Source organism: Prinia subflava, chromosome 11, assembly GCF_021018805.1.
Source record: "Prinia subflava isolate CZ2003 ecotype Zambia chromosome 11, Cam_Psub_1.2, whole genome shotgun sequence".
NCBI classification, from domain to species: domain Eukaryota; kingdom Metazoa; phylum Chordata; class Aves; order Passeriformes; family Cisticolidae; genus Prinia; species Prinia subflava.
This window is the reverse complement of record NC_086257.1, coordinates 16,741,361-16,752,381: the sequence shown is the minus strand read 5'-3', so window position 1 is coordinate 16,752,381 and position 11,021 is coordinate 16,741,361. Positions and strand designations below refer to the sequence as shown.

Below are 11,021 nucleotides of genomic sequence, written 5' to 3'. Positions count from 1 at the left end.
AGCCCTGCCGGGGTGGGGCACAGCGGTGGAGCTGGGGCGGGCGATGCCAGCCAGCCTGGGAGCGGGGGCACATGGACACTGCTGTATTTTTCGCTGCTGTTTCTGGTCAATAAAGCACTGGATATGCTGGGTGGTTGCCAGGGGCCGTGGCCAGGGGATGGGAGCAGTGGGCAGCACCCCCAGCCCTGCCTGCATGGCAGAGGCACTCCCACTCCATGAGCACTCTGTCACACCAGTGTCACAGCCCGTGTTTATTTAACACCCGACTGCCCAGGACTGGTGTCCCCATGGCTGTTGCATTCCAAAAGATGCCATCTGCCTGCAGTGCCACAGTGTGGGGAGCCTCTCCTGTGGGGTCCTAGGGACGTGGGATCAGTGGAGGAGGGGCAGAAGGAGGGCAGGCAGCAGCAGGGCCAGGGGTGTGGCGCGGATGCCAGGGGCAGAGTCCCGCTGGCGGCAGTCAGTGTAGGGCTCGATGCAGGCGGCGTAGGCCATGACATGGGCTACATAGGTCTGCTCCTGCACTCCATGGAAGAGGTGAGCCATGGGTCCCTTGGCTAGGATGGCCACATCCTCACCGCCATGTGTCTCCGAGTCGAGGGGCACAGCCGCCTGTGGCCGGTACTCGAACTGCACTGGAGAGGGGAGAGAAGGGGGTGAGGTGGGGCAATGATGGCCCACCACCATCCCACCACCCAGCCATGGTCTCTGTGCCCTCACTGGCTGTGTCCGAGTCCACGTTGGGCCGCTCAGAGCCTGGGTATCCTGGCCCATTCCCGTAGAGGATGGATGTGTAGTTCTTCCCGTCACTGGCTGTCTTGGGTGCCAGATCTGGGGAAGGGGCAATGGAGGAAGAGGAGGAGGATCAGCCAAGGAACACCCTTATCACCCCTCTGGCCACAGTCGGGGTGCCAGAGGGCTGGCAGTACCCAGGACAGGGCAGAGCCCCACCGAAGATGGAGGAGCCACGCAGGGTGTAGCCTCCGAAGGAGAAGACGTGCGAGTGGTCAGCGGTGACAACAGTGAGGGTCTCAGCCTCGTCTGTCAGGGTGCCCGCCCGCTCGATGGCCCTGTCGAACTCCACCGCCTCCGTCAGCGCCTTGTGGGCTTCGCCGTTGTGGTGGCCGTGGTCGATTCTGCCACCTGCAGAGGGGCACCCACAGTGAGCTGGGGACCAATGGCAGCACGCCCAACTCCTACCCCCCTCTCACTGGCCCCAGGGGCACAAGCCTCAGCTTATCTTCCACAAAGAGGTAGAAGCCTTTGGGGTTCCTGCTCAGGATGGTGATGGCTGCCTCCATCATCTCGGTGAGTGACGGGTCCTGGGTGATGTTACGCACCAGGTTGTACTTCGTGTCCCCGGGTTCAAAGAGACCTATGAGGGATGTGTTGGGGACAGCATCAGTGCCTGAGTGTCCCAGCACCTGTTGGGTCCTGGCACAGGGGTCATTTGTTACCCATCAAATAATTCACGCTGGGGTTGGCAGCAGCAACCAGCATCTCTGTCCTGTTCCAGACATAGCGGGCACCCTGTGGGCAAATCCCTCTGGGATTAGTGAGTGCCCAGCCCTATGCCAGGGGCAGAGGGCAGAGGACTGTTCCTGGTGCGTCACCCACCGGCCGTGCCCGCAGCCACATGTCGATGAGGTTTATCCCGTCCTCACGTATCCCATTCTGTTTGCTGTCAGTGGGGTACTCAGGGTCTGGCGTCCCCACGGGGGTCATGTATTTCCGACCCCCGCCCAGGATCACCTGGAGGGGATGAGGTGGATGAAATGTTGTGGGGGTGTCCTGAGAGGGGTCTGTCCCTGCTCTCCTCCTCCCGTGCTCACATTGATGTCGACGTTGTGGACCAGCTGCCAGGCGATGTCCTTGCAGCCCTGCCGCCGCGCGTCCTGGGGCATGCTGGCGTCCGCGTACCAGTCCCGGTTCACCACGTGCGCGTAGGTGCCCGAGGGCGACGCGTGCTGCACCCGCGTCGTGGTCACGATGCCCACCGCCTTCCCTGCCAACCCCTGCCCGTCAGGCCCCACCAAGGGCAGCACAGGGCCCCCACCACCAAGCTGTGGGATGCTGATGGGGGGAAAGCCCTCAGTGTGGCACCCCTGTCCCCACAGGGCCCCCCCAGCCCTGCCTGCCCCGTTACCAGCTTTGCGGGCTCGCTCCAGCACTGAGATCACCTCGTTGCCGGCCGTGGTGTTGCACTGCGAGTGGCGGGCGGCTGCGCTCAACCCCACGGTCTGGTAGTTGCCCTTCACCCCGCAGAGATAGGCTGTGGCTGTCCCCGCGCTGTCGGGGACCTGCCTGTCCACATTGTAGGTCTGCCGAGGATAGAGGGGCTCAGGGCAAGGGTCCCCAGTGGGGAGTGCCCCCAGCCCCCCCTGCCATGCTCATTCACTGACCCATGGACTCGTGTGGGAGGGGGAGGGACCCCATGCACAACACACGTGCAGCTCTGGGCTGCCAGCAGCCCCATGCCCGGTATAACTATGGCCCCATGCCCAGGATCACCATAGCCACTTTCCAGCATGCTGGAATTTACCTTAGAGAGCGCCACGTAGGGGAAAGCATCCAGGGCAAGAGGGGTCTCAGGGCCCAGCTTCCCCTGCTGCTGCCCCTTTAGGATGCGGGTGGCTGTGATGGTGGGAATCCCGAATCCTGGGCAGAGAGAGGTCCTGGTCACCCTCTGGACCAGGTGCCCTGCACACATCCCACTCAGCAGAGCACTGGCCATGTCAGCCTGCCTGCCGAGGGTGCCAATGGGACTCACCATCCCCAAGGAAAAGGATGAGGTTTTTGGCTTGGCGTATCCTGGGCTGGATTTTGAAGGAGGCTTCGATGGCTGCAGCTGCCTGCTTGTTCCAGAAGGATGGATTCTCCTCCTCCGCTGGGACAGGGCAAACACCCGTCAGTCCCAGCTCACCAGCACCTGCATCCCTGGGGCACCCCTGCAGGATACCCACCCCCAGGGATATTTGTTCCCTGGGCACTCCCATGCTGGGGCCTCCTCTCACGTGAACCAAGTGGTTCAGGGGGTTATTTGGGGTGGGGGGAGATCTCACAGGCTTGCACCAACTGCCTGGCCCCAGGGTCCTGGGGCAGGGAACCAGGGGGAACAGCAAAACCAGACACGATGGGGAGTTATCTGGTCAGTGGGATGGAGCCAAATCCATAGTAGAGAGTGGGGATAGAGGATACAGGCACTTAAACCAGACCAGCCCCCAGCACAGAAGTGAAAACCTGGGGGAAAACTGGTTCAAAAACCCCAGAACACCAGGTGTAACTAACTCCCATTAATCCTTGTTCAGCTGGGCAGCCCCATCTCCCCTCCCCAAGCCCTCCTCCAAGCCCAGCCAGGCTGACACCCTGCTTCCCTGGCACCCACCGCAGCCAGCTGGGCACCCATTCCCATCCTTGTCCCCACCTGGAATGACAGCGGTGCTGAACGCTGCACAGAGGCAGAGGGTGACGGATGCCAGGAGCTGCATGGTGAGGTCTGACAACAGGCACGCGCTGCTGGCAGTGTCTGTAAGTCCAGCTGATATGGGGAGGGACTTTGGACAGGGATCAGCTCTAGGAGGGTCAGGGAAGGGGTTCAAAACTCACACAAAAGCCGCACAAAGGCCACAGGGCTGGGCTGATGGCATCTCCTTAGCACAACACCCTGTGCCTGCTGGACAGGTGTGCTTGGGGCACAGACAGATGCAGGGACAAGAGGATGTGCAGTGCTGGCAGGAAATCCTGCCCTGGCCATGGTGTTGTGGTGCCAGGCAGGGCAGTGCCTGTCCCAGGGTGCCACATGGGCAGCTCTGAGCATTGGACCTGGGATAACGGTGGGTATGAGGTCACTCGTGCCCCCAGCACCCTGCTCTCTGCCCAGGCTTTCTTGAGCAGTAAATCTATGGATGCAGAGTAAAACTCTGCTCCTTGCTTGGCCCTTGACAGGAATGTACCAGCCCTTGTGTACTGTGCCACAACTGGGCAAAGCTGGGGAGGACATTGCCTCCCCTCCACCCTCATTTCATCATCTCCTTCACCCCAGTGCCTCCAGTGCTGGTCCCAGGGGAGAACCAGGAGCCACAGCCAGCTGGAGAAGCAGGCACAGGGCAGCACCTCAGGAGGTGACCACCACTGTGAACCTTTGTATGGCAGATGGAGACAAACAACCTGTGCTTTATTGCATCCCTTGGTCCTTTCCATAGTGGGACTCAGCCAGAGCTGTGAGTCTCAGCCCCTCACTATGAGGGCAGCCATGCAGAGGGCCAGGAGGGCGAGCAGGGGCTGTGGGGAGCACTGTGTGCCATGGGAAGCCCTGCGGGCTGCCCTGCACCCAGGCTCTGTGGCATAGGGCTCGAGGCAGGCAGCGTAGGCCATGGCATGGGCGATGTAGTGCTGCTCCTGCACCCCGTGGAAGAGGTGGGCCATGGGGCCCTGGGCCAGCACCACCACATCTTCCCCGCTGTGAGTCTCTGTCTCCAGGGGCACGGCTGCCTGCTGTCTGTAGTCCTTGTCCTCTGCAGGGGGGAAAGGAGAAATGAGGCTGGGGGTCTGGCTCCCTGACATGTCACAGGGGTGGGGGGACGGCTCCCATCACTCCGGCATCAGTGTGATTTCTGCCCAAGTGACTCCTGAGCCTCACAGTGGCACCAGGACCTTTGTGTGGCACCCGTGGCCATGCCAGCGGGATGCTGTCCCCAGCCACCCTGTGCCTCCACCCAATCCCCAGCAGACTCCAGGAACCTGTCCCCAGCCACACCGTGGCTGTGCCACATCCCCAGCAGATCATACCTGCAGCAGGGAGGCTGGCAGCTGGGCGGGCCCCGTCACGGATGCTGTAGCCAGGGCCATTGCCATAGAGGATGCTGGTGTAGGCTCGCTTGTCCTTGGCTTTCTTGGGGGCCAGCCCTGGCACAGGGAATGACATTGTCACCCGCTGTCCCTCTGGGTACCTCTCCCCAGCTCCCTGCCTGGGCAAACTCAGCATCCCGTGGGAGCAACAAGGTGAGGTAGAAAGAGAGATGCTCACTCTCCCTCCCCAGGACCCACCAAAGATGGAGTTGCCACGTGGTGTGCTGCCCCCAAAAGTGAAGACATGGGAGTGATCGGCCGTCACCACGGTCAGGGTGTCACTGGGGGAGGTGAGCTCGCCCGCCCGTGCCACTGCCCGGTCCAGCATCACGGCCTCCATCAGCGCCTGCTTGGCCCGGCCACTGTGGTGGCCATGGTCGATTCTGCCACCTGCACGGGGAACGTGGCTGTCACCCTCTCCCCGGTCCCCTTGGATGGCCACCTGCTCCCAGGACCCACATCCCACCTCAGCCCAAGCCACACTGCCCGCCTGGAGCTACTCATCTTCCACAAAGAGGAAGAAGCCGTTGGGGTTCCTGCGCAGGATGCGGATGGCCTTTTCCGTCATCTCCACGATGGAGGGGTCTGTGGACGTGTTGCGGTTCAGCTCATACCTCATGTCCTTGGGCTCGAAGAGGCCTGGGGGAGGAGGGTGAGGGGGTCCCTGCTGGGGCTGCTTTGTGCCCCTGCCAACACCTCCGGAGAGGGGAGGAGGAAGCATTGCCATTAGTGCAGGCAGCGATGCTCCTACCCATCAGGTGGCTCACAGAGTCATCTTCGACTGCATCCAGGCCCTTCTTGTCCCAGACGTAGCGGGCACCCTGCCAGCAAGAGGGAGCCAGTGATGATGGCCCACGCCCTGTGCCTGGAGGCACACTCCCTCTTCCATTAACACTACCTGCCTGGCACTCAGCCACTCAGCAATCAGGTCCCGGCCGTCCTTCCTGGTGCCGTTCTGATCCGGGTCCTCTGGGTACTCGGGGTCCGGAGTCCGCACGGGGGTCATGTACACCCTCCCGCCGCCCAGGATCACCTGCCGGGGAGCTCAGCAGACCCTCCCCGCCTTCCTGCTGGCCCCTCCCTCCCGCTCCCTCTCCCCAGCTCACGTTGATGTCGGTGTTGTGCACCAGCTGGAAGGCGATGTCCTTGCAGCCGTCCCGCAGCGCGTCCCTGGGCATGTTGGCGTCCGCGTACCAGCCGCGGCTGGCCGAGTGCGCGTAGGCGGCCCCGGGGGACGCGTGCTGCACCCGCGTGGTGGTCACGATGCCCACGGACTTGCCTGCGGCGTGGGCGAGGGTTTACAGGGAGTCCGAGCAGCCCTGCACGGCGCTGGATGGCCGTGCCCGGCTTCCCCACAGCGTTTCCAGCTGCCCGTACCCGCCAGCCTGGCCCGGTGCAGGACGGAGTCCACCTCGTTGCCGAAGGTGCTGCGGCATTTTCCATAGACGGCGGCCCCGCTCAGCCCCAGGGTCTTGGCGTTGGCCTTCACCCCGCAGAGGTAGGCGGTGCCCGTGCCGGCGCTGTCGGGCACCTGCCGGTCGATGGTGTAGGTCTGGAGGCAGGATGGGTGCAGGGGGGTTTCAAGCAGGGGCAGAGGAGTGTCCCCCCCAGCACTGCCCCACTCACCTTGGCCAGGGCCGTGTGGGGAAAGGTCTCCATGGCCAGGACGCTCTCCTCGCCTGAGGCACCAGCCAGCTGCCCCTTGTAGATCCGAGCTGCTGACATGGTGGACAGCCCCATGCCTGTGGGCATGGCCGGGTCACTGAGTGGACAGCCCTGCCCTCCTCAGGCACTGCCCGAGGATTTGCCCCAGCCCCATCTTCTCATCAGCCACATCCCCTGGCTGCAGGGCCTGGCAGTGACCCCGGGCACTCACCATCACCCATGAAGAGGATGATGTTTTTGGCCCGCTGTGCTGCTGGCTGCAAGGCCAGGGCCAGCTCCAGCCTCCTCCTGGCACCTCTATTCCAGTAGCTCGGGGTCTTCTCAGCATCTGGAGGTGAGAGCAGAGCTGGGAGCATCCAGGTGCACCCCCAGGGGTCCAGCGTGGCCATCTCTACCCGAGGTAAATTTAGCTGCTATAACCCCCCCCATGAAGGACCAGGAGACCCCTGGAGATCAGCATTGCTCAGAAACCACCTGCAGAAGGGAAACTGAGGCACAGTTTGGCAGCGAAGACCCTTGTGCCTCTTTGCAGGGTGGATGAGGGGCCTGAGGATCAGCCATTGCTGTGCAATGGCCGGGTAACCACGGCTGGCTGTGGCTATTGGGCTGCTTCATCCAAAGTCAGGGATAGGGGGTGGGAGCAGCAGGGCTGGGGGGGGTCAGGACCTGCTTTGGTGGGGGCTGAGACCAACCCATTCAAAGGTTGTGGTCTCAGAGCACCCTGAGGTGGCTCTGAGGGTTCCCATTTGCTGGTATCCCAAGGGGAGGTGAACATGGTCCCTGGAGATCCCCAGGGAAGTGACACCAGCCCCAGCATCCCCCACCAGAGGCTCTTACCCCACTGTGCCACACGTCCCCTGTCCCCAGAGGCTGCAGTGGCGAGCTGGGCAAGGAAGCAGAGGAGAAGAGAGATCCCAGCAAAAAGCGGCCGCCCCATGCTGCCCACCCCGGCTCCCTCCTGGAATGCTGCCTCAGCCCAGGGCGAGGGGACAGCCCTTTATGGCTCTTCCCTGTCCCGTGAGACGATGGGCTGATAACATTCACAGACTATCTCCCAGCCCTCCCGGGGCCCTCCCAATGCCCTCGTCCCCCCCCGGGGCCATCCCTGCCCCCCACCAGCAAGGCAGGACCTCCAGCCTGTCCCTGAGGAGCAGGGCACCTCTGGGCCCCAGCTCCCGTGGGGGCGGCTGCCTGCAGGACCCCGGGGAGTGGGAGGGACAGCAGGGGGCAAAGGGCTGTTTTTGCAGACAGGCTGAGCCGGGCCAGGCTGGATTTGCCTGGTTTCCCCTGAGAGAAACCCGAGGAGGGGGACACTGGGCTGAGGGGTAGGGGGTGGACATCTTGGCTTTGGTGTCAATGTTCTCTGGTCCCCTCTCCCAGCAGTCACACGCTGCCTGTCAGCTTCTGGGACAGCTGTGCCTGACACAGTGGATGCCCTGGGGCAGCCCACACCAGCACACCACCACAGCAGGGAAACAGCCCCATGTCACCAGCCTCAGCGACATCCATCCGTGATTGCACCGCCATCTGGAAGGATGCTGCAGGAGCACAACTCCTGGGGACCACAGGTGTCCTTGACGGCTTCACCAGCTCCTAGGAGGTGTGCCCAGCCCTGACCCCCATCCTGATCCAGGCAGTCGAGGACTGGCCAGCTCCTGGCTCCTGCAGAGGGTTGGTGTGCTGGTGCCAGGCCATGGCTGTCACCACTGATGGGGCAGAGTGATGCAGAGCTCCCTCCCTGCCTGGCGCAAGGGATTAATTCCTTCTTGCCAGATGTCAATCCCTTCACCAGCCACCGCTTGGGATGATGTGGAGGCTGCCAGAGCAGCCCATGGCCCCAGCACATCCTCACAGTGTGGGTGAGGCCATGGGGACAGAGCAGGCAGGGGTGGCTGGAGATGGCAGAGGTCAGTTGGTCAGTGAGAGACTGGATGCAAGGACATGGTGCCACAGGGTCCCTGAACAGGGTTAGGCTGGACACCAAGGTGTGAGGGACTGGAGCAGACACACTGGGACTGCTGGTGAAGTCAGAGGGACTGAGGGAATACCTGCTGGATCAGGAGCTGGGAACATCTGCCCTGATCTCACATCTGGCCAAGCATAGCTGAAGCTGGGACAGGCAGGGAGGACACTTGGATTTCATAATGCCTGGGAAATGGCAGGCAGGGGAAGGCAGGGGCCTCCCCAGAGATGAGTCACTGCTGGGATCCCCCAGCTGGGGGAACATGGAGGGCACAAAATAAAACCTGCATGAGCTCCACACACAGCTGCTGACCCGGCTTTTATTACATGACACGCAACCCTGCAAGAAACCCTCCTGCATGGCCCCTTGGCTGCATCCCACTGCATCCACATCCCACCTGGGATGTGGAGCCAGCCCCTCTCCACTCCTGAAGACACATATCCCCTCTCAGCCCTCACCACAGGCACTAAAGCTGGAGATAGACACCACTGCCTTAAAAAAAAAAAAACATTAAGAAAGCATCATGCTAAAAATACCCAAGAGTACAAATGTTCTGCCTGGGGCAGGCTCAAGCCCTGAGCCCTGCTCCCAGGTGGAGTTAAAATCCAAACCAGAAACAAAACCACAATGGTTTTAAAACTCATAACTCCAAAGTCCTTGTGAGTCCCTTCTGTCTCCAGTGGGTACCAGAGCAGGGCCTTGGAGATGAGGGAGCAGCAGCAGTGGGAAGTCCACACAGCCAGGGGCTCTCACTTGTCCAAGCTTGGCCTCTTGAGCACAGCACTGTACTTGAGGGGGACACCATCCGCCGTCAGCACCACCTCCACCAGCGTGAAAATGGTGATCACCTTCATCAAGGGAGAGAAAGAGAGAAAAGAGGGTTTTCAGGCGGCTTGGAATCACAGCAGGATTTGCTTAGAGCTGTGCTTGCTTTTGCTGCCTCCATCAGTGCACCCATGAGGAACCAAGGAATGGGGCAGGATGGATACAGATAGCTCTGCTGGGGTCCAGGGTGCTCCTAAAGCTGGAAGCAGCATCCTCAAGGGCAACACCATGGGCTTTGACACCAGCCAGGGCACCCAAACCAACCTGAGTGAGCCTCCCAAAACATCCTCATTTAATTCAGCCTGATCACGCCACTCTTGTTCTCCAGAGTCTGGGAAGAATTGTGGGCATTTGTGCCCTTGGCTTTGGGTCCCAACCTCCCCTCAAGGCCGCCCGTGCCTTCCCTCTGCAGCCGCAGAACCACGTCATCCTTTAATGGAGCTGGGCCAAGAGCCAATGCTGAGCTGCAGCAAGAAGGGTTTTCCACATGACGTCGAGCATTTAATCAGCATTCCGTAAGGAGGGAACGATCTGACTGCTCCCACAGGGAGAGGAGACCCAGGAAGGGAGCACAACAGATAAGAGAGATGCAAGGGAACAAAGACCCCAGAAAATCAATCCCTCCTGCTCAGGAACTGCGCTGCCGCCGCCACCTCCCCGCTCCTCTGAACCCAGCTCTTCTGTGAGTGTATGGATTAGAGGTGGAAAGTATTGATCTGGTCTGTCCTTGAAGCACAGTTAAGGGACTGCTGGGAAGGGCTGTCCTGGGGTCATATGCAGGTATTTGGGGACTTTGCTTGCTGGAGCCTGTCCCCAAGCCCTGTGCTGTAGCAGGGCTCGCTGGGGCCATCTGCTCAGGGCTGGCCTCAGGAGAAGCAGGCACAGAGCTACCGGTGTAACCTTGTCCAACCCTTCCCAGCTCATCCAGCATTGGCTGCTCCAGATTAATCATTCAGAACAGGAAAATCTCATTGAGACTTAAATGTACCAAAGTAGCCAGTAAGGAGCAACAGGAAAATCCCATCACAACTGGCTGCCAGAAAGCTGTGGGCTACTGAGCACCAGCCCCTGCCTGCCCCAGCTGCCTGCAGTGCAGGGAGTGGTGTTCATGGGGAAGCCCCCCACATATGGGGGAGTCAAAGGAGGGGTATCAGGATTCTCCCTTGCAATCCTGCCTTATCCCTTGCTGAACTGCCGTGGAACAGCATAATTTCACATCAAATCCCCTGAGTCTTAGATCTATTTCTTACTCTACCCCTGAGTGATGTCCAGTGAGGCCCTGGTCATCTCCTGGAGATCAGAGAGAAATGGGGGCAAGATCTCCCCTCTGCAGCAGGGCCAAACACACACCCCAGACCCCAGCACAGCTGCTCACTAGCAGCCTTCCCTGATGCTTCCACTGCCTGACCAGGCTCAGCTAAACCAGGAAGCAGAGACCAAGTCCTGGGGCCAGGTGGGCAGCTGGGTTGCTTGGTGCTGTGGGGCATCCAAGTGACATCTACCAGAGCTCAGCACGGCTCACAGGAATCTGGCTCATCCCAGGGCTGGAGATTTATATACTCAGGGATCTGCTGGCTTGGAGGATAGCTCAGAGCCTGGTCCCATGGGAGAGCTCCAGTGTTTTCTTAGGAGGTGTGGAAGGTTTGTGGAGGAGTTTCCTCTACCAACTGTTTGCTTAACCAAAATGGGCCCTGCTCACGCTGGGGCATCATTTTTCATC

At 61.0% G+C, this 11,021-nt stretch overlaps 3 protein-coding genes across 3 annotated transcripts in view; all 3 read right to left on the bottom strand.

Annotated features, from left to right (window-relative positions):
- Nucleotides 1–244: 244 nt before the first annotated feature.
- Nucleotides 245–3,324, bottom strand: LOC134556138 (intestinal-type alkaline phosphatase-like). The gene is made up of 10 exons (XM_063408389.1): nt 2,771–3,324; nt 2,543–2,658; nt 2,147–2,321; nt 1,833–2,005; nt 1,618–1,752; nt 1,458–1,530; nt 1,243–1,375; nt 952–1,145; nt 721–831; nt 245–635 (listed from the first exon to the last, which is right to left on the bottom strand). Exons 1-10 carry the CDS (start codon nt 2,994–2,996, stop codon nt 373–375), a joined length of 1,599 nt encoding a protein of 532 aa, XP_063264459.1. The 5' UTR covers nt 2,997–3,324; the 3' UTR covers nt 245–372.
- A 72-nt stretch (nt 3,325–3,396) lies between these two features.
- LOC134556319 (intestinal-type alkaline phosphatase-like) lies at nt 3,397–8,018 on the bottom strand. Its single transcript, XM_063408717.1, is given in 11 exon segments — nt 3,397–4,514; nt 4,789–4,905; nt 5,047–5,255; nt 5,349–5,487; nt 5,600–5,669; nt 5,747–5,881; nt 5,955–6,127; nt 6,226–6,444; nt 6,447–6,590; nt 6,725–6,987; nt 7,966–8,018. Coding segments are annotated over 11 exon segments (1,809 nt in total). The 3' UTR covers nt 3,397–4,227.
- Nucleotides 8,019–8,769: 751 nt separating this feature from the next.
- The window catches only part of DIS3L2 (DIS3 like 3'-5' exoribonuclease 2), a 180,675-nt gene continuing 178,423 nt past the window's right edge, over nt 8,770–11,021 (bottom strand). Inside the window, 1 exon segment of the mRNA XM_063408228.1 lies at nt 8,770–9,324. Coding sequence (XP_063264298.1) covers nt 9,226–9,324 — 99 coding nt within the window. The 3' untranslated portion in view covers nt 8,770–9,225.